This window comes from Mirounga angustirostris, unplaced genomic scaffold (genome assembly GCF_029215605.1).
Source record: "Mirounga angustirostris isolate CCGP_5_RB_7025 unplaced genomic scaffold, mMirAng1.0.hap1 SCAF_16, whole genome shotgun sequence".
Lineage (NCBI taxonomy): Eukaryota > Metazoa > Chordata > Mammalia > Carnivora > Phocidae > Mirounga > Mirounga angustirostris.
The window spans coordinates 56,862,794-56,885,350 of record NW_026991724.1 but is presented as its reverse complement, the minus strand read 5'-3'; the positions used below and the strand labels follow the sequence as shown (position 1 = coordinate 56,885,350).

At 44.4% G+C, this 22,557-nt stretch overlaps 2 protein-coding genes across 7 annotated transcripts; both read right to left on the bottom strand.

Annotated features, from left to right (window-relative positions):
- Positions 1–593: 593 nt before the first annotated feature.
- On the bottom strand, positions 594–10,509 carry FCAR (Fc alpha receptor). Of its 6 annotated transcripts, none has more exons than XM_054511634.1 (5): positions 10,310–10,509; positions 9,880–9,915; positions 6,539–6,823; positions 2,286–2,573; positions 594–870 (listed from the first exon to the last, which is right to left on the bottom strand). In XM_054511634.1, the coding sequence occupies exons 1-5, from the start codon at positions 10,341–10,343 to the stop codon at positions 692–694; spliced, it is 822 nt and encodes a 273-aa protein (XP_054367609.1). In that variant the 5' UTR covers positions 10,344–10,509; the 3' UTR covers positions 594–691. The 6 variants fall into 6 exon arrangements, with proteins under 6 accessions (XP_054367609.1, XP_054367611.1, XP_054367613.1 ...); XM_054511636.1 differs by having other exon boundaries at positions 2,352–2,573; XM_054511638.1 differs by lacking the exon at positions 2,286–2,573.
- Positions 10,510–13,791: 3,282 nt separating this feature from the next.
- Positions 13,792–20,159, bottom strand: LOC123856110 (killer cell immunoglobulin-like receptor 3DL1). Its single transcript, XM_054511192.1, has 8 exons — positions 20,132–20,159; positions 19,474–19,758; positions 17,923–18,222; positions 16,182–16,481; positions 15,551–15,601; positions 14,723–14,824; positions 14,345–14,397; positions 13,792–14,247 (listed from the first exon to the last, which is right to left on the bottom strand). The coding sequence occupies exons 1-8, from the start codon at positions 20,157–20,159 to the stop codon at positions 14,101–14,103; spliced, it is 1,266 nt and encodes a 421-aa protein (XP_054367167.1). The 3' UTR covers positions 13,792–14,100.
- Between the last annotated feature and the right edge of the window lie 2,398 nt (positions 20,160–22,557).

The window sequence follows — 22,557 nt, the reverse complement described above, 5'->3', positions numbered from 1 at the left end:
GCACTTGATATTATCAGCACTGGGTGTTATATGCAACTGATGAATCACTAAACTCTACCTCTGAAACTAATAATACACTATATGTTAATTAATTGATTTTAAACAAATAAATAAAAAGAAAAAAAGAAATGTTAGTTTCATAAGAACAGGAGAGTCTTCTTAGCAGTGGGGAAAGCCTGTGTTAATACACAAATGTCAGTGTAGGGAAAACTAGAAGGATACATGTCATGGAGTATATGGTATGTTGAATGGACAACATTAATAATTAGTAGTATTAATAATTTATGGAATTCTAAGTGTTAAGAGCTTACCTAGAAGGATGTGAGCGTATCTGGTTTTGCTGATAAATTCAAGACAGATTGAAATTTTGAGCCAGACCTTCTGTAGAGGCTGGGAGAAAAACAGTCAGCAATGAGAACTGAGAATGCTTTGCGTGATTTTTATCACAGGAATGAGCTAAACCAAGACTATACCAAGAATTTTGTCACCAACATATAGAAAGGTGGTATACAACTGTATCAGATATGTATAAGAAAATACCATTGGTTTGAAAATGTATCCAAAATTGTTAGTGCCTCTTTCTCTCTTTTGTTCTCCCAGTAGCTCTGCAGAACTCTGCAAGTGCTGACTCATTACTACTTCAGCAACAGGTGTCTACCTTTTGGCTGTTAGGAGTTTGTCCAAAGGTCCATTATGTCTGACATTTCTGTTTACTCCAGCTCAGCTCAGAAAGATCTGGACAGTCTTCCTTGTTTGGAGCCTGATGATTGTGCCAATTTTTAACCAGTATGGCCAAGAGAGCCACAAGGACCAGCCCTGCCACACCCATTCGGATCAAATTCCCCACTGTGTAATCTTGTTTCATTATATCTGCAGACATAATTAAAAGGAGATGAGCAATCACTGGTCATGTTCCATTTCATCCCAACCCCAGAGCCCTGAAAAGGAGCTCATTTCCCTATTTGTGTCAGAACCCCTCCTCAATGAACTCATGCACTAACAAGCGCCATACTTAATCCTTGAGCCTGGGTCAAAGGGGAGTCTTGTGAACAGGAAAGGAGGTGACTATGGGGATGTTGTGTTTGCTTTTCATTCCCTCTTCATTTCCCTCAAAGTCTAGTCATATCCTTCCTTGCAACACCTTCATATGTTTGAAATCCTAAATTTTCTCCTCTACACTTTCTTCACCCCATGTAACAACTTGTGTTCCTTTTTCATACATGACAAAGGATACAGCAGTGTTGGTATATGGGAAGTAGCCAGAGAAAAGTTTCAGATAATCTTAGGTAAATTGTATCTCCACTATTGTGTGACTGTTCACTGGACATTGCTGTTCTCTGAATCTTTAAAAAAAAAAATTCTTCATTTGTTATATGGACTTTCTGGGCCCATGTTCATTTCAAGGATGTAATAAAATAGTGTGAAATGACAATGCTCAGAAATCATAGTAACTCTCTTGTTAAAATACAGAAATAATTTCAAATGGATTTGGAATTTCAAATTAGTTCCTAATTACAAAATGCACAGTATTTTGAGTTTGAGAGGATAATACAGGATAGTATTATCCCAACACTGGGATAGATGATTTCTAAGACAAGATACTGTGGCTATCTGCTTTAAAGAAAAAGACTAATAAATTCACTCCTCCTCCATCCGTGCCCAATTATCTATGCACTGTTAAATGAAAAAGCACTCTAGCCTCTCTGATCTTACAGTGCCATGACTACTCTAAGTGCTCAGCTTGTAGAGTGATTGGACAAGGTGGGCACGAGAGATGAATGTGGTTGCCCTGTGCAGCAGAGTCAGCAGTTGCTTTCCTTTGCTGTAACTTGTCTTCTTCTGCCGAGTAGAGAGATGCAAACACTGTGATAATGGGGCTCATGTTAGAGTTTTTAGAGTTCTTTCCACGAGCCATAAATTTCCAGCCAATCACTCAGAGCAGACTATAGTACTGAAGGTTAGTTTAAGGGTTTCCAGATGCAACCAAGGATGTGAAGAAGAGAGGTGGGTTAGTCTGAGGTGGTGTCTGGGATCTATTGTCTCAACACTGCCCCTTAACGTGACTCTGAACTTTGGCTGCTCCATTCTCAACAGACCACATGTTTTTAAAGGGCACTGTCTGGAGAACTCTAGGAGAGGATGTGAAAATCAAATGGGGTGTGGATGAAAGTCTTTCTTCACAGCCTCTACTGCCCCACTGTTCTTTCTCAGTGCCCCTCTTTGTATTCCTGCCGGAGGCCAAGGCCCCAAGGGGAGGACACAGGGCTGGGCTGGGGTGCACCTACCTGTGACCACAAGCCCCAGGGCATCACTGGGGGCTGACCACACATAAGGGCTGCTGCTGTACCAACCATAGCACCTGTAGTTCCCTGAGAAGCTTTGGTTCACAGGACCTAGAATGAAGGTGCCTTGGTGTCTGCCATTTTGGTTCTGTGACAGGGTGGCTCCTCCTTCCTTGATCAGTGAAAATCTATCAAATGGGATGTGTGCTGACCTGCACTGCAGGGAGATATTCTTCCCTAGCATCACCACAATGCCCTGGTCAGCAGAGAAGAAGGGTTTGTTGTAGAAGCCTAAAAGAGAAGAGAGTAAGCTAATAGCAAGATTTTTCTTCCTTTCCCTGTTATCCCCACCACACCTATTGGGTCCATGGTAAGACCCGGATCCAAAGGAATGGGAGCTGGGAACTTCTCATTTCCCTACTCCAAGACCCATACTCTGTCCCAAACTATTCAGACAAGTCTGAGCAAGCAAGCAGCCTGTGGGGCTTGGATGAGATGCCATCTTCAAGAGCTGGAGATCTTGTTTCTAGAGCCATAAGACCCAAATGATTCTGTTCCCAATTACAACATGTGGGGTTCCCCCCCACACCACCAAGCAGTCCCGAGACACCCACTGGGCATCCCGCAATTCAACTTAATTCTGACACTATCTACCTGGAGATAACATCAGATCCCAAAGATTAAGGGCTCAGTCTTGAGAACGCTCCCACTTCAGATGCCAATCACAAGCCTCTCATGTCACCGGTGCTTCTGACAGAATGGCTGTAAATCAGAAGTTCCCACAACCCCTTCCTTGGTTCATTTAATTTGCCAGAGCAATTTACAGGCTCAGGAGATCAGTTTACTTACTAGATCACTGGTTTATTATAAAGGATACAATCAGGGACAGCCAGATGGTAGGGATGTGTAAGGCCAGGTGCCCTCTCCAGGTGCGCCTCTCTACCACTACCTCCACGTGTTCACCAACCTGGAAGCTCTCTGAACCCTGTCCTTTTGGGTTCTTATGGAGGCTTCATTACCTAGGCATGGTTGATTAAATCTTTGGCCATTAGCCATTGATTCAACCTCCAGCCCCTCACCCATCCCTGGAGGTGGGGATGGGGAGCGACTGAAAGTTCAAACATTTTAGTCACATGGTCGGTTCTCCTGGCAACCAACCCGGGTCCTTAAGTGGGGTCCAAAAGTCACCTCATTGACATAACCTCAGGCAAGGTAGGAAGAAGGGGTTTGTTAGAATATCAAAACACTTTACCATTCTTAGTCATTCAGGAAATTCCAAGGGATTTAAGAGCTCTGTGCCAGGAACAGGAACAAAAACCAAATATATAGTTCTTATTATAAATCACAGTATCACAAGCCATATTTGGGGAAAAGGGGGAATAGTATCCAGAGTTTGAGGAGCTAAGTCAGAGGTTGAGAGAGGCGACATTATGTAAAAAGAATGTTAGCAAGTGAAAAGACTTGGAAATTCAGGATGGACCCTTCCAGAAACAAACCCTTCTAGAAACACAGGGTCAAGCCACCCTGAGGACAGAGGGCTTAAAATCTAGGGCCAGGCTTGTGCAGGGAGCATAACTTCCCCCTCCTTAGGTACAGGCTGCATTTACTGATTTCTATCCATACAGAAAGGGTCAGGAGGAGAAACCTGCACATGCTATCTCAGCCGGGTGCTCAAGCTTAGCATCAACAGCCATATTCATTTGTATGGTGTGTACCCTTAATGTGATGTGGTAAAAATGGCACTGTGCTTCTGTGGTCTTCCTCACAGTTACCCCAGGAACCCTGTCTTATCATGAGAGAAACATCAGACAACTTCCAATAGTGGGGCATCCTACAAAGTACCTGACCAGCCCTCCTCAAAACTGCCACAGCCAAGAGCAGCCTAAGGAGATGTGACAACTGCATGCAGTGTGGGATGGGATCCTAGAGCAGATGAATGACTGCTGCGTAAAAGCTAAGGAAATCTTTTTAAAATTTTTATTTAAATTCAATTAGCCAACATATGTACATCATTAGTTTCAGATGTAGTGATCAATAATTCATCAGTTGCCTATAACACCCAGTGCTCATCACATCAGGTGCCCTCCTGCATGCCCATCAACAGTTGTAAAAGCTAAGGAGACCTAAATAAACTATGCACTTTGGCAAATGCTAAGTTATCCATATTGGTTCATTAATGGTAAGAAAAGTGCCATACCAACAGAATATGTTAACAACAAGGGAGAGTGGGTGATAGGTATATGGGGATGTTCTGTCCTCTCTTCTCAATTTTTCTGGAAACATGAAACTGTTCTAGAAGTAAAGTCTACATCAAAAACTAATGATGCTATGGTAAATGGATCCCATTTACAATAATCCCAAAACCATAAGATACCTCAGAATAAACCTAACCAAAGAGGTAAAGGATCTATACTCTAGGAACTATAGAACACTCATGAAAGAAATTGAAGAAGACACAAAAAGAAGGAAAAATATTCCATGCTTTTTCTTCCATGGATTGGAAGAATAAACATTGTTAAAATGTCTATGCTACTCAGAGCAATCTATACCTTCAATGCCATCCTGATCAAAATTCCAATGACATTTTTCAAAGTGCTGGAACAAACAATCCTAAAATTTGTATGGAATCAGAAAAGATCCCGAATCACCAAGGAAATGTTGAAAAAGAAAAACAAAGCTGGGGGCATCACATTGCCCGATTTCAAGCTATATTACAAAGCCGTGAACACCAAGACAGCATGGTACTGGCACAAAAACAGACATATAGACCAATGGAACAGAATAGAGAGCCCACATATGGACCCTCAACTCTATGGTCAAATAATCTTTGACAAAGCAGGAGAAAATATGCAATGGAAAAAAGACAGTCTCTTCAATAAATGGTGCTAGGAAAATTGGACAGCCACATGCAGAAGAATGAAACTTGACCATTCTCTAACGCCACACACAAAGATAAACTCAAAATGGATGAAAGACCTCAATGTGAGACAGGAATCCATCAAAATCCTAGAGGAAAACACAGGCAGTAACCTCTTTGACATTGGCCACAGCAACTTCTTTCAAGATTCATCTCCAAAAGGTAGTGAAACAAAAGCAAAAATGAACTTTTGGGACTTCGTCAAGATAAAAAGCTTCTGCACAGTAAAGGAAAGAGTCAACAAAACAAAGAGGCAACCCACAGAATGGGAGAAGATATTTGCAAATGGCACTACAGATAAAGGGCTGGTATCCAAGATCTATAAAGAACTTCTCAAACTCAACACCCAAAAAACAAATAAGTCAAGAAATAGGCAGAAGACATGAACAGACACTTCTCTAAAGAAGACATACAAATGGCTAACAGACACATGAAAAAATGTTCATCATCATTAGCCATCAGGGAAATTCAAATCAAAACCACATTGAGATACCAACTTACACCAGTTAGAATGGCAAAAATGGACAGGGCAAGAAATAATAAATGTTGGAGAGGTTGTGGAGAAAGGGGAACCCTCTTACATTGTTGGTGGGAATGCAAGTTAGTACAGCCACTTTGGAGAACAGTGTGGAGGTGCCTCAGAAAATGAAAAATAGAGCTGCCCTATGACCCAACAATTGCACTCTTGGGTATTTACCCCAAAGACACAGATGTAGTGAAAAGAAGGGCCATATGCACCCCAATGTTCATAGCAGCAATGTCTGCAATAGCCAAACTGTGGAAAGAGCTGAGATGCCCTTCAACAGATGAATGGATAATGAAGATGTGGTCCATATATACAATGGAATATTACTCAGCCATTAGAAAGAATGAATACCCAACTTTTACATCAGCATGGATGGGACTGGAGGAGATTATGCTAAGTGAAATAAGTCAAGCAGAGAAAGTCAATTATCATATGGTTTCACTTATTTGTGGAACAAAAGGAATAGCATGGAAGACATTAGGAGAAGGAAGGGAAAAATGGGGGAAAATCAGAGGGAGAGATGAACCATGAGAGACTATGGACTCTGAGAAATGAACTGAGGGTTTTAGAGGGGAGAGGGGTGGGGGGATGGGTGAGCCCAGTGATGGGTATTAAGCAGGGCACATACTGCATAGAGCACTGGGTGTTATACGCAAACAATGAAGCATGGATCACTACATCAAAAACTAATGATTTATTATATGGTGACTAACATAACACAATAAAATAAAATTAAATTAAAAAAAAGTAAAGTCTATGAAAAAATAAGAAAGAAAGAACACAGAGGGCTGGAGACCTTGGATGTGTCCTCACCTGTCACCACCAGCTCCAAGGCTTTACTGTGCTCTGACCAGTGGTCCTGTTTCCTATACTGGCACTGATAACGTCCTGCAGTGTTTGGATTCATGTGTTTAATGAGGAATTCAGCCTTCTTCTGAAATCCCAATTTCTTCTCCACCACCTCGAATGTGGAGTTTCCCAGGATTTCCAGTTGGTACAAGTAAGACTCGGGAGTCCCCCAACACAGGATCTTCACAGAGTCATTCCAGGGAATCACAGAACCAGGTGTGGCAGATATGATAGGAACAGGAAAATCCCCTAGAAGAAAATAAAGCCCAGACTCAGGTGGTCTGCTATGGAGAAACCACAGTCCTTTCCTTCTCTCTGGACAGAATACAAATAAATTAAGGTGTGAAGGACCTGCAATTCTTTCCTTTTTAAAATCTTTTTTTGGTATTTTCTAAATGTAGTAAAATATATAAAATGTGAAATTTAGCATTTCAACTTTCTTTTCTTTTCTTTCTTTCTTTCTTTCTTTTTTTAGGTAGGCTCCACACCCAACATGGGGCTTGAACTCATGACCCTGATATTGATAGTCACATGCTCTACCGACTGAGGCAGCCAGGCACCCTCCCCCCTTTTTAACCATTTTTTTTAAAGATTTTTATTTATTTGTTTAACACAGAGAGAGAGAGAGCACAAGTAGGCAGAGCAGCTCGAGTGAGAGGGAGAAGCAGGCTCTCCGCCGAGCAGGGAGCTCGATCCCAGGACCCTGGGATCGTGACCTGAGCCGAAGGCAGCCGCTTAACGACTGAGCCACCCAGGCGCCCCTTTAACCATTTTTTTAAGTGAACAGTTCAATGGCAATAATTACATTCACTACATTGTGCAAACATGACCTCTATTTTCAGAATTTTTTTATGACTCCAGACAGAAACTCTATAATCATTAAGCAATAACTCCCCACTCCCTCTTTCCTCAGCCACCAGTAATATCTGATCTACTTTCTGTCTATGAATTTGCCTATTCAAGGTACTCCATATGAGTGGAATAATACAATATTTGTCCTTCTGTGTCTGGTGTATTTCACTGAGCATAATACCCTGAGTAAGGTTCACGCATGTTGTGGCATGTGTCAGAACACCCTTTGTTTGAATGGCCAAATAACATTCCATTGTCTGTGTAAACCACATTTTGATTATCCACTCCGGCCAATGGATATTTGGGCTGTTTCCGTCTTTGGCTATGGTAAATAATGCTGCCCTAAGCATTGGTGTACAGGTATCTGTGTAAGTCCCTGCTTTCAATTCCTTTGGTTATATACGTCGGAATGGAAATGCTGGATCATATGATAATTCTACGTTTAGCCTTTTGAGGAACCAAACTCCTTCCTTTCCATGTTTATTTTCTTTTTGAGGTGAAATTCACATAGCATACAATGAACCATTTTTAAAGTGTATGATTGGGTGGTATTTAATGCATTCACAATGTTGTGTAACCTTCCCCTCTTTTTTTTTTTTTTAAGATTTTATTTATTTATTTGACAGAGAGAGACACAGCTAGAGAGGGAACACAAGCAGGGGGAGTGGGAGAGGGAGAAGTAGACTCCCCGCTGAGCAGGGAGCCCGATGTGGGGCTCGATCCCAGGACCCTGGGATCATGACCTGAGGTGAAGGCAGATGCTTAATGACTGAGCCACCCAGGCGCCTCCCCCCGCTCCTTTTTTTTTAAAGATTTTCCATCACCTCTATCTTGTTGTATTTTTATCACCCCAGAGGAGACTTTGTACACACTAAGAGGTCACTTCCCACTCTTTCTTCCCACAGCCCCTACCCTAGCAACCAAGAGTCTGCCATAAAGGCTGCGTGGTATTTTGTTGCCATGGCAATCCTCATCAACAACTCAACAATCTGCTGGTTCCTTTATCGAGATGTATCATCTATTTTAGATCTGATAGTGATGTACTCAACTGCTGCTCTGTGAGGGGAGAATGGAAGGGACTCTGCCATGCTCAGGAGGAATGCCATCAAGGAAGACCAACCTACTATCTGTGGCCATGGAAGATGTTGACCGTATTTACCAAAAATTGCAGGACTTCCTGTTATTCAGTATTATTCATTCACCAATACATCCATGCTTTTGTTCTTCCAAAGTATATGAGAGATGCCTCCATTAATGCAGACACAGTGTTCATTTAATATCATGACCTAAACTAGTGGTTCTCAACAGGGGGCAATTTTGCCTCCCAGGGGACAATTTGTCAATGCCTGGGGACAGTTTTGGTTGGGACGGGAGGCACTGTTGGCATCTACTGGGTAAAGGCCAGGGATCTTACAATGCACAGGACTTCCCTCCCAACAAAGGATTATCTGCTCCCAAATGTTGATAGGTCCAAGGTTGAGAAACCCTGACCTACACAACCTGGGTAAGACCTTTAAGGGAATGATGATGTGGGAAATGTCAGATACTAATTTTTAAAAATACACAAGTATATAATCGCAGTTCATGACACATGGTCTGCAGTATAGAGATGTAGATCTTGGAGGTCTGATAATAGATGTAAGGGTTCAGCTGACACATGAGGATGAGTAGCAATTGCCTAGGCAGTGTGGACTGGCAGGTTGGGAGCATTGTGGATAGAATGGATGATGGGAGAAGGGTTAATGAAGTACAAAGAAGTGAGGGACAAACTAAAGTAAGTTCAGCATGGGTAAAGAGCAGAGGTTCAGTGGGAGAGTGGAAGATGGGTTGGGGGAGCAGATGCAACCTGGGCAGGCAGCACTTGGGAGAACCGGTTACATCAGTATGTTTATCTGAAGTTTGACCCCTGAGGGGTTTGAGGGAGATAAAGATACCTGTGTTTTAAACACACAAGTAATCCAGGCTACAGTCTTTAGAAGAAGCTGGAGGAGAGAAGACACGGACAAGGCAGGAGTGGAGGTGACAATATACACTCATACTTGAGAGCTACTTGGTGTCCATTACAGAGACTGCTTGAGAGGGTGGGGCTAAGGCAACATCCCATTAGATGTAGCAAAGTGGATAGAGTGGAGAGAATTAGGTTGTGAAAACAAATAGGTCTGACATAGGGACAGATATTGGGTAATCACCAATGGCTCCCAACTTCCTCAGCCCTGCAGTTGTGAACATTCAGTAAAATATGTGTCTTTGATATCAGGGGCAGACAGCCTAATGGAAGAAAACACTAAATCCAGGTCTGAGTACAATGTGTTTGAGGGTTTTGGAGAGAAGAACACAGCAGAGATGGCTGGAATGGGGAATAAAATTGGAATTTGCTTGGGCTTTTGACTGTTCTTCCAACCCTTCTGTACCAAGGTATAAGGTGGCTGGGAGAGAGTTAGTGGAACACTTACCTTCCTGTGCCTGAATCTTCTGGCTCAGACAGAACACTGGAAGAGAGAGATTCATGAGAGATGAGTCTTCCAGTTTCCAGTGTTTGTTTCAAGTCACCCTGCCTAATGACATGAAGGGTGTCCTTTTTTCTTCCACAGCAAGCATAGCTTTGAGGCTCATCTTTTAGTTTTATCTTCTAGATTTCAGGCCCTAAGGCTCTCATCTATAGGAACTCTGGACCCATCATGGATCTCTACACAGCATGACATGGGTTGAACATGTTCCACAGGCTACTTGGATTTGGGAAGACACAGTTATAGATATCTGGGCAAAGGCCAACTCTCCAATATGGAGGTCAGAATCTCCTGATTCCTCATAGTAAGAGGGACACTGACTGTTTTGGGGCTTCGCCACCCTCCCCCCCTTACCCACTTGCATTTAAGAACTCACCGAGACAGAGAAGGATGGTGTCTCTGGGGTCCATGATTCTGATATGGCCTCAGCCCAGTTAGTCTCTTGTTGGTGCACATTTGCAGAATGACAGATCCTCATAAGACAGTTAGATCAGCAGGAAGTATGAGGTCAGAGTCTCTAGTCAGAGAATTTCTCCATCTATTGCCCCACAGGTAATGGTTCCTTCCCAAGAACTTAGTTCTGGATAGCTTTTGGGTTGGGCCTGAGAGGAGACCAATCTTCCTGCTTATGTTTCCTATGAGAAGTGAGTGTTTTCCTCAACTGATGTCTAATGGGGCTCAAATCCTTCTTTAAACCAGAACCCACATCCAAGTGGAAGGGCCTGGGACAGAGTATAAGAGGGTGCCATACAGGCAGAGATTTGTCTTCATTGGACCGTTTAGTCAAAAGCCATGTGTCCTTGCTTGTTATGGACCCATGTATCCTCTCTGGAATTCAGGGACTAAGTATATCCACTTGGTCTTGATCAGGAAGATCACATACTCTTACACTGGGGATTTTCTTTATGCCAGCATGCCAAGGAATTTTCCCAGGAGCTGCTCATCATCTGTAGGGTAAGAAAGTCCTATACCTATACCTATACCCATCTATATATCTAGATACAGATACTGGATAGATGATAGATATTTAGCTGTAGGATGGGATGGGAAGTCAAATATTCCAAATCAAATTCTCTAATACTTACCACCATAATACATATACTCTTGCCTTCCAATACACCAAATGCCTAAAGTCCTGAGCTTCTCCCATCTTTTGGAAGGCACCACCAACAGCTAGATTTTAAAAATAGTGAAAAGGAGTCTTCAAGAGAAGTGACTTTGCCAACGATCCTGCAGTTAAGAAGGAGCAAAACAAAATCTAATTGTTAAACATCCAAAAAATATCCACCTCTGAAGCATGACTTGGACTCTCCAGGGGAGATGCTATGGTTACTTGATCGCTTCACCCTGGGACAAGATGATCATGACAAATATGTTACATTCCAATGATAGATAGGTGGTGGATTTGTCTATTTGCTTGTAGTAACATAGTGACTTACCCTTGAGGGAAGGGTTGACTTGAAAAGACCTGAGGGATCTATTTTGAGAAATGGTGAAAGTTGCTTTTCTTAGTATATTCTGATATGTGAATATTTTATATTGTATGTCAGAGAATATATATATATACATGTATATATACATGTATATATATATAGATAGATATACATATATGTAGTGTTAATATAGCTATAATATATATCTATCACTAATAAAATATGCCTTTGTTATTGTAAAAAATGAGCTTACCTTAGGATACGTCGTATTTTCCAGCCGCTAGTGTTTTGAAATGGTGACCAGCATTGTATCCTAGACAAGGGTTTTTTCAACTTTAGCACTATTGACATTTAGGGCTGGATAATGATTCTCTGCTGCCTGTGTGTGTGGAGGAGTCCATCCTGGACACTGAAGGATGTTGAGCAACATTCCTGGCCTCTGCGTAGTAGATGCCAGTAGCAGCCCCCTCCACAGTCATGACAACTAAAAATGTCTCCAGACGTTGCCATAATGACTCCTGGTGGGCAACGTTGCCCCAGCTGGGAACCAGCGTCCTGTGCTGTCTGCTGGCACATACAGGCTGAGGAACTAGACCTTGTTCTGAGACATGACTGAGCTTCATGCATCCCACAGCATCTCATGTCCCTTCCTTGAGGCATTTAGGTTCTACAGGATGTAGGTCCCACTTAGGGTCACAGGACATAGATCAGTCCAGTGGGAAGGTCTCTAGAGCACATTTCCAGGCACAAATCCTCAAAGTGTTCTTTTAATCTGTTGTTCCCTGAAGTCTCAACAAATTCCTCCCAGAATCAACTCTATCCTAAACACCCTATTTTTTCCTCCCAGCTACTTTGGAGGAACCTCTTGCTTGTCTACCAAGAAGGAAGATATTGTAGTCTGGGGGAACAACTCACCTTCTCATATTCATTCATAACACTCTAAGAGAAGCCACATGGAAACTTAACCTCTCTTCCAAACTGTTGCCTTAACCCTAGCATCCATGCTGAAATCCTGTGTTCAAAAAGCCACATTTAGGCTGGGGTTGCAGAAAACCTCATTTGTCCATGTGATAGCTATGGGTCCACGCCCTGATGTCTGGGGAATTCCAGGTAACTCCACCATGCTTCCTTTTGCAGATCTCAGTAAGATCTAATATGCTTGTTTACCTTCCCTGGTTATTGTATACCTCTGTTGTGCAGAAACCGGGAGCCCCACAGAACTGATCCATGCACTGGGTGCAGTCTGTCAGTCCCTGTCATCACTGTTCAGGTCTCTCTACAAACTGATGACAAGAGAAGAAACTGAAAACTTCCATTCTTAATCATAGCTCTGGTTTTCCCACAATGTGTGCTGAACAAAAATATCTGACTTCTTGGAAATTTTTTGAGCCAAGCCCAAGGCCTCACCTGGTTCCCAAACCCAAGTGTGTCTTAAAGTCCAAATCTGGAACAATCCCCTAAAGCAAGGTGTGACATTTGTTTACAGGGGGTGGTTCAACAGATAGTGGATGGGCTCAAGGGTCTTCTCTTTGGGACCCCATGGTGGTCAATAACCATGCCATGTTGTGTGGCCTTTGACAAGACAATCTCTTTGAATTTCCCTACTTTGCAAAGTGGAGATAACGATGAGCTCTGATAAATTTTACATAAGGACTCATCAAGGAAACATTTGTAAAACACATTTTGTTAAACAAATGGTCAAAGGTGTGAATTCCTGTCATTGCCACACAGACACCTATCATTTTCACTGTTGTTCACTAACAATAATGTTCACTAACTTTGATGCTAATTTTGCATCCAAAAGATTGCTAGACCTATAGTTCTGATGAGTCTCCCAAACTCAGATGTCTTAATTTCTTACACTGTTTTGTTTTTCCAGAATCATTCAGATAGATCCACCTGCTCCTATGGGATCTCCTTGATGGAGCCTTGAGGGCAATCATCTGTACTGAGCTGAGACATGGTGTGGCTGGGGCCCCCTAATGTGCCCTGAAGTGGTAGCTGCAAAGGTGGTGGGAGAGAGTCAGTCCCATGCTGGGGACACCAGCCAGGTGCTCTCTGGCAACCAACCAGAACTTCCAGGTGTCTCACTTGAGGATGTCTGGACCTGCCCCAAAGGCTTCCCAGATTCCAGTAGGAATGGGTAGATCTCTCTGGATGATTCTAGAAGGATGAAAGAATGCAAGAAATTAAGACATTAGAATTTGGGAGACTCAACACAGCTAGATACGTAATTGTGACATAGTCACACAGTGGATTCCTACACAGGAGGGAAAACACTTCTCTTACATGGAAAGATAGGATTAAATTTCAAACATACAATGTTGAATGAAAGGAGTCAGTCACAAAAATACATACTATATGATTCCATGTAGATGAAATTCAACAATAGCTGGGAAGAAAGATGATTGATGATAGATGATAGATTTATTTATTTGTTTATAGTAACATAGCAACACAAGTCAGAACTTACCCTTGAAAAGAAAAGGTGATTTTGTGGACAATATTGGAAATGTCTGTATCATCATAATAGCATCCTAGAATGGATGGGGGGCTTTCTAGGGGGTCCTGAGATATTTATCTCATCTTAGGGTGAGAGGAAGATGAAGACTTCTGCCTTCAGATTCCAGCTGTTGTTAGGAGGGGTTTCAGAAAGAGCTATGGCATCCATGGAGAGCCTCCTCAGGGTCTTCCTGCGTGTGCTCTGGGCATAGAATTCATGCCTTGATTGGTCTCAGCATGTTGCGAATTCCATGTACACACTGTCATCATGCAAAGGTTCCTCGGGCCTCCGGGAAGTGGGAGTGGTTTTTTTCTGCATAAAAATGCAATGATCCAACTGTGTATATATCACCTCCTGTGGGTCTTCTGCTTGAGGGTCCTGCATGATGGGAAATGGTGAGGAGGGTGTGCACACACTTGTGGGGACTAGGAGGAGATGAGATGGCACTGAAGAGAGTGAGCTGAGGACAACCTACCTCCCTGCTCACCATTCTGTCCACCTCAGGCTTTCTGTTCATTATAGCAGCATCTGTAGGGAATAGAAGTCATCAAAAACACTTCAAAGGTTCTCATTTTATAGATACAAATACCAGAGTACAGAGAGGTGCAGCCAATGCCTGGAATTACTGCCAAAAAGTAGAGTCAGAAATTCTACCTCTCTGAAGTTCAGAGACACATCCCATTAATGTCTCCCTTTTCCATTCCATTGATGAGGTTGGGGGCATGGGGGTTCTCTCTAGAAAGCCCTACCTCTGTGGCTCCTGCTTTGAACCAGGAGTCAGCCTGCAAACGGAGGCTCCCCGGCTCCCCCACTCCTCCCAGACAGGCACTGGCCTCTTCTTCCCGAGACTCACTCTCTTTGGCACGGCACCACTGACGAGTGAGGAAGAAAAGAACAGCGAGGAAGATGATGGCCACTAAGGGCCCAGCCAGAACATGCAGGTGTATGGGGTTACCTGTAGGAAGACGTGAATCCAATAGAAGCAAATCACGGCAGGCACCCAGCCTGCTGCCATCTTGGTTCCAGCCCCACGAGACCCATTTCAGATCTATGACCTACAGAACTGTAAGATCATTTAAAAAACTGTGTTTTAATGCACTGAGCTTGTGGAAATTTGTTATAGCAGCAGTAAGAAACGAATACATATGGCATATCCAGCACATGGATGTATATATGCACTGGATCAGTGCTTGAATGAATAAATGAAGGAATCATGTATATGGGGGACAGACTGCGTTCTGAGTTCTCTCCCACTCTACTGAGCACATCAGGGTTGCATCCTGACAGACAAGAGCCCATTTATTGGTAAATGGAACTTCTCTAAGCACTGCCTGTCCCTCATCAGCTTCTCCCTTCCTCCCCCTCCCCACCCCCGCCCCCAAGTCCCCACGAATCTTATCTCCACTTAGGAATGGGGACAGAGTAAGCACAGCATTATTCCTGGCCAGGAGATCAGGTTTATTCTCACCCTCCTCTCTTGGAGGAGGTCTCTGCTGCAGAAAATTAGAAGTTAAGAGTCTTCACCGGCCCCATGCTGACCCAAACCCTTCTGCTGTTGTAGAGTCTGGGGATCAGAGAGGGAAGGTTACAAGATCACAGAGCTGGAAGGTGGCTGAGCCAACCCTCAAACCCAAGGCTTCTCTCTGTCAGGTTTCAGGGGTAAAAGGGATCCTTTACTCACCAGTTTTGGGGGTTGGTTTTGTGGATAGGAGGCAACTATTTGAAGAGTTTCCTAAAAAACAAGCTAGGGGAAGGGGAGGAAGTGGAACTGTCTTCTACCCACTGAAGCTCTTTGTCATCTAACACTGAGCTCCTGGGACCTCTCTGAATCTCTGGGGCCTTGACTCCCTGAGACTTCAAGCTGCAGAGAGGAGATGGGAGAGGTTGATGATGAAAGGGGCCTCTACTTAAGAGGAGGCTTCTCAATCCTGCCGTAAAGACACCTGTACCACCTGGGAGACCACTCTGTAGGCGTGAGGTGAGGAGGGGCTGCTAGGAAGCGGGTAATGGTGACGGGCCAATGCAACCTCTGATCTCCCCAAACTGAGCCCCTTCTCTCCTGCTCCTGGGTCTGCCCTGACCCCTTTCCATCTTCCTGGGGACACAGACCCCCAGTTTGGGTTTCCACACAATCCATGCAGGAGGATGCTGGAAGTGAGTCCTCAGTCTCTCCCTCCCTGTTTTCTTTATCTATGTTTCTGTCTCCCCAGAACTCCTAAGCATCCCCCCAGTACCAGCAGGATGCCCCTCACATATGGCCTTCAAATCTATCCTGAATCACTGGACGCAGAGCACGTTCTGGGCTTCCTTACCTGTGACAGAAAGGTACAGTGGGTCACTCGGGCCTGACCACTCACAGAGAGAGGGGTTGAAAGAGCCATAGCATCTGTAGGTCCCACCCAGGGCTGGGTGTGCAGGGCCCAGAGTGAAGTCAGCCTGGGATGCACCGCCATGCCTCTGCCCCTTAGCGAGCCAGAGCTCATGGGGCTGCCCATCCCTGGATAGATGGTACACATCAAAGGAAATCTCCGAGCAGCAGGACAAGGTCACGTTCTCTCCTGACCTCACCACGGTGCCTGGCTGGGCCCAGAGAGAAGGTTTCTGGTGTAGACCTGGAGGAAGTGGAGGCAGTTCAGTCAGAGAGGCTCTTCCTTGCTCACTGTGTCCTTCACACCTGGACTAAGAATTCTCTCTCCCTGTTCCCAGAGCCCAAGGCCCACTGTGTCCCCTCCTGTCCACCTCTCCTATTGCTTCCTGTCCTTGCCTCCCTCCTGTTCTTTTTTACTTTTGCACTGCCTTACTCTCTCTGCCTCTCCTGGGATCTGTTGGTTTGATCTGCCTTTTCTTTCATTCTGAGTCTCTCATTCTGCCTTGTCACTATCGTTCTGCATTATCTATCTATCATCTATCTATCATCTATCTATCTATCTATCATCATCATCTATCTATCATCTATTATCTATCTGTCTATCATCTATCTATCATCTATCATCTATCTATCATCTATCTCTCTCTATCTCCCTATCTAGCATCTATCTCCATCACCTTGGTTTCTGTGACTTGCTCTGCTTCTCTGTCCCCAGACCTCTTTTGGGATCTCTGTCACCCACCCCCACATCATCATCTTTCTCTTTGTGCCCCACGCTCAGATCTTTTAAGGCTTTTATTTGCCCTCTCCGTCTTTCTCTCTATTTCTCTATTCTTTTTTCTTTCTTTCGTTTTTTGTGTCTCTGAGCCAGTGTCTGTCTGTCTATCCATCTGTCTTTGTCATCCCTCCATTCTGTGTATGTGTGTTCATGTGCACACATGAATTTCTGTGTCTATTCACATAGAAACTTTCTATGTACATTGAATACATCAACTCTGCTTTCTCTCTGATTGCATCTCTCTGTAGGCTTTGACCTCAGTAATCCTGTAAGATCTGGGGTGACCTTCAACATGGGCCTGAGAAACAGCTTTGGGAACCCATGAAACACGCCACATATAGGAGCTGGTATCTGGCTCCTCCACCTGGGACCATGGTTTCCTGGGGCATATTGTGGCTCGGCTATATGGGATGAAGTCATGTCAGAGTGAACGCAGCATCTGTGGATGCCACATGGAGTGAGGACCAGGGCCCATGGGCCATCAGCCTGAGACAGGCCAGCCTGGCCCTGAAGCCTGGTCACATATGTGGTGTGTCTTTGGATTCTCCTGGTAGAGAAGAGGGTGTGGAGATTTATTGGAAACCATGTTCGAAACTGTCCCAGGTCTCTGAACAAACTCAGAGTAGAAGAGCACCCTGTCTCTGATGTGGGTGTACCCGTCTCTATCTGTCCCTTTGCTCTTTATCTCCATTACTGACTCCCTGTTTCTGCCCCCATCTGTCCTTTATAACAAATGGTTTCTACTGTTGCTCTTCTGTCTTTATCTCTCTTGGTGTAGCTCTCACCAAGGCTGTCTCTCTTCATAAAAACCCACGTTCGTCTCCTTCTTCACCACCTGGGGCTTCCAGGTCTTAGAACATCCTGTCTGCATCCCAAAGAGGATGGGGGCATGTCTGGACAGTCTCACCTGTGATCATGATGTCCAGGGGCCCACTGGGGGCAGACCACTCATGGGAGGAGCGATTGAGAGAGCCGAAGCACCTGTAGGTCCCCGCATGGGCAGCTGTCACAGGACCCATGGAGAAGTTAGCATGGGAGCCCCCATGATGGCGCTGACCAGCAAGGTACAAGGTGTCCTTGGATACCCCCTCTCTGTGAAGAATGAAGCTTTCAAACACGATCTCAGAGCAACAATGCAAGGTCACGTTCCTTCCTGATTTCACCAGGGGACCCGGCTGGGCTAACAGAGAAGGTTTTCTGTAGATTCCTAAGAACATGGATGTTGTAAATTTAGAAGGAGCCACCCTGCCTCGCCCGATTCCCTGTCATCTGAAATGAGCGAGGGTGCCCCTGTGTCTGTCTGTCTCCTTCTTCTGTGTCCTTTTCTGTCTGAATGTCCCCATCGGTCTCTGCCCCTCCTCTGCTGTGTGTCTCTGTGTCTAGCATCAGCGCCAGACTCCATTCCCACTGCACTCATCCTTGGCACTGTCTGTGCTGCACCTGTCTCCCACAGAGTCCTTTTCTGCTTCCTCTGGTGGGGGTGGGAGAGTTGGCACTGCGGGCTGTGTTTCCAGGTTCTCTTATTGACCAATTCCTGCCCTGTGTGACAAATTGGAATCCCTGGTAGGAGGTGGGAATTAAGCAGTAAGGCAGGTACCACAGTAACTTCCAGTGTCCACCCAGCCTGTGACTTGTGGGGAGGGGCACATCTGCTGTGTCTGTGCCTTCTCCATGGTCCCAGCTTCCACAGGACACCGCTGAGGTGGCTCCGGGAACACCACCCCCTCCCTGTCACTGCAGTCTAGTGGTGGCGTCAACATCCCGCTCTTACCTATTGCTGGGTACAGTCTCGCTTCCTCTGTTTCATTTCCTAACTTGTCCTTCACCTGGGTGTCTGTATTGATTACCTAGCTGTTGTGATAAATTGCTCCTAACATGACGGCTGAAAGAACACAAATTTGTCACTTTACAGTTCTGGATGTCAGAAGTCCAACGTGGGTCTTACGGGCCAGGGCCAAGGAAGGGGTTGACAGGACTGCATTCCTTCCGGAGCCTCAAGGGGACAATTCATGCCTGTGCCTTTTCCCGCTCCTGGGGGCCGCCTGTATTGTTTGTCTTGTGCCTCCTTCCTCCATCATCAGAACTAGCAGTGGCTGGTGGAGTCTTTCTCATGCTGCATGACTCTGAAGCTCATTCTCCTGCTTCCTTCTACCCTTGTAATTGCAGTAAACCCACCTGGATAATCCAGGATAATCTCCCCATGTCAGGGTCACCTGCTTAATAACCTTAATTCCACATTCAACCTTAATTGTCCTGGGACTATTCATAGACTTGGAGTATTATGATATAGACATCATTGGGGGTCGTTATTCTGCCCACCTGCATGAAATGCCCTTTTATGTAAAGTACTTGGGGCAGCTCCTATTGTTCTAATTGGACCGGACTGACACTCCCACCAGGAAACTCTGACTTTAAGATTGGGACAGTGAATAGCCCCTCTAGACAAGTGTTCTCTGACCTGTGACCACAATCACCAGGGGGTCACTGGGTGCTGACCACACAGAGGAGGAGCCAAGATAGGATCCACAACATCTGTAAGTCCCCGCATGTGCTGGGGTTACAGGGCCAATGAGGAAGCTGTTCTGCAATATTGTGCTGTGGAGCTTGGAGACGAAGATGCCGTTGTTCTTGTACAGTCTGAATGTGTCAAACTTGTGATGGGAGTGACACCGAAGAGTCACATGCTGTCCTTGAGGAACCATGGGGCTTGGCCAGGCAGATAGGGAGGGCTTGTCCTGACCACCTGGGAGAGGAGGAGGCACAGCATTGGTCTCCCCTCCCCTGGCTCAGAGCCTCCCCTTCTTCCCAGGTCTCTAAGCCTCCTTTCCAAACCCGGGGTGCCCACACCACACAAAGACTCCCCACACCACACAGACATGGCATCTCCTACAACAAACATGTCGGCTGAGAGCTCTGAGTGAGTACTGAACAGTGGGCTCTTACTAGGTGTTGATAATGTAAGTTGTTATGTAAAAGAAGACAAAGTAGACACTGAACAGGAGAGTAATGACTTATGTGTATGCCATAACTTCAGCAAACACATGAAGCACGTTACATGACAGAGCTGCGTCAGAATGTGCTGGAATTCCAGGGGTCCTGGCATGAGGATCACCCACCTCCGCTGTAGAACATCAGTGGCAGCATCCTGGGGCTCCTACCCTCATGGGTGTGCTGGGGAACTTGAGTGGTTGTCCCGACCTCAGACAGTCTGTTGTTCCCGACACAGCTTGCATCCCCTGATCTACAGACAGCACCAGTTCCTCCCAGACACCCTAGCTCTGAGCAGCAGTGTCCTCCAGATGACTTTAGAGCCTGTCTCAGCCAAGGGGAAGGAGGTCTAAGGAGGGTCTCTGGACCAGAATTGGGGCTAGGGTTTCCCTGGGCCCCCACTTTCTAGTTCACAAGAGACTCACCCACAAAGCCTCCCACAGTCAACCCATCACCCAACCTCCTGTGCCATCTGCCTTCTTGTTATAGGAATTCTCTTATTCTGAGTAGATGCAGCCCAGGGTTTGGGGAAAGGACTCACCCACTTGTGCCCAGATCCTCTGGATGAGGAACACTGGAAAGAAAGACTCATGATGGATGGCCCATCTTCATAGAAGACTTGCCTCCCCCACTCCTTCCCGCACCTGGCCTGAGCTTCACCATCAAGGTCTGCTTTACCCCCATGGAATGTTCTGCTGTGGGGAGACCCAACCTTCCAGGCCAATATTTCCACCATGTATTCCCTCCCTTCATCCCCTTCTGGGACTCACCCAGACTTGTGAGGCTGATGACCATAGGTGACATGGCACTGCTTCTGCTGAACAGAGTTGACAAGTACACAGGATGTCGTGAAATGGGGCCCAGCTCACATTCATAAGATGACCGCAGTAAGGGAAGGTGACGCATAGAGGCTCTTTTTACTCTGCATATAGGTGGGTGTGGGGGCTCAGCTGAGGCTAAAATCAAGCTTCCTGGAAATTGTTTAGACTGTAACTGTTGTGTTGCATTCATTTACTGTGGTCAGACTTAACCAATTGAGCCACCCAGGCGCCCTACTGTGGTCAGACTTGAACACATCTCAGACACAATCCCTCATACTCAGAAAGATGAAATGATAGTAGTTTTTCTTTTAATCCAAGCCTCAAAATCTTCATATGTAATATGCAACATATCTAGTAGATACTATTATAAAAATAATTAGAAAGTATAAATCAAAATTATTTTCTAAGCTGATATTTCTAGTATTGAGTAAATACTTGTTAAAAATCAGGGGCGCCTGGGTGGCTCAGATGGTTAAGCGTCTGCCTTCGGCTCAGGTCATGATCCCAGGGTCCTGGGATCGAGTCCCGCATCGGGCTCTCTGCTTCTTGGGAGCCTGCTTCTCCCTCTGCCTCTCTCTCTCTGTCTCTCATGAATAAATAAATAAAAAATCTTTAAAAAAAAAAAAATTATTTAATTTCCCTGTGGAAGGATTATGCAGTTATTTAGAATCATAGAATTTCATCTTATTAGCAAAGAACAATGCATGTATGGATCTTATGGTTTTACCTGAAATTCATCTTACGACCCAGGAATTCAAACTCAAAATTTATCTGTCTGTGTCTATCTGTATATATCTATATATCGCAATTTTATATAAATATAAATATCCATTAATATAATGCTATAGGAAATTCACTTTTTTTAATAAAAATTTTTTTAAAGATTTTATTTATTTATTTGAGAGAGAGAGAGAGAATGAGAGACAGAGAGCATGAGAGGGAGGAGGGTCAGAGGGAGAAGCAGACTCCCCGCTGAGCAGGGAGTCCGATGCGGGACTCGATCCCGGGACTCCAGGATCATGACCTGAGCCGAAGGCAGTCTCTTAACCAACTGAGCCACCCAGGCGCCCGGAAATTCACTTTCTAACAGCCAATTAAGAATATCAAAAAACTCACCCCAAAACATTTTATGAAGAAAAACCCAAAATAGTAACACCTTCCAACTTAAAACAAGAAGATGGCAATGACCACGTAACATAATCTACCTACATATTTTGCCCTTATCCCATCTCCTTCTTTAACCCCACGTCTTGAAATTTGTAGGAAATTTTCCACTATGCATTATAAATACAGTTTTAAAGTGCTTATCTCTCCTTGTAAAATATGTAATTGTAATAAATATAAAATATATGTTTGTACACACATACATACATGTATGCACCCACATATACAGTTGTTTCAGATTTTTAAAATTATCAGCTTTTGCATCTTTTTTATTATGTTCAGTTAGCCAACATATAGTACATCATTAGTTTTTTTAATTTAATTTAATTTTATTATGTTAGTCATCATACAATACATCATTAGTTTTTGATGTAGTGATCCATGACATCATTAGTTTTTGATATAGTGTTCAACGATTCATTAGTTGTGTATAACACCCACTGCTCATCACAACATGTGCCCTCTTTTTTGTACTTCAACTTATATTGCTATGATACACACATATCAATTTTTTATAGTTCCATTTCATTGTTTTGGACTGCAGTATAATATTTCTTGCATGAGTATAT

Bases quoted from the DNA above. Each gene is read 5' to 3' on its own strand.
- FCAR (XM_054511634.1), bottom strand. From the start codon at position 10,343: ATGGACCCCAGAGACACCATCCTTCTCTGTCTCG. The intron at 6,824-9,879 runs GTAAGTGTTCCA...ATTTTCTTCTAG, and splicing joins GAAGATTCAGGCACAGGAAG to GGGATTTTCCTGTTCCTATC. The intron at 871-2,285 runs GTAGGTGCACCC...TTATGTCTGCAG, and splicing joins CCTGGGGCTTGTGGTCACAG to ATATAATGAAACAAGATTAC.
- LOC123856110 (XM_054511192.1), bottom strand. From the start codon at position 20,159: ATGCTGCCACTGATGTTCTACAGCGGAG. The intron at 16,482-17,922 runs GTGAGACTGTCC...CACTTCCTCCAG, and splicing joins CCTGGACATCATGATCACAG to GTCTACACCAGAAACCTTCT. The intron at 15,602-16,181 runs GTAAGGAAGCCC...CTTGTTTTTTAG, and splicing joins ACTGTACCTTTCTGTCACAG to GAAACTCTTCAAATAGTTGC.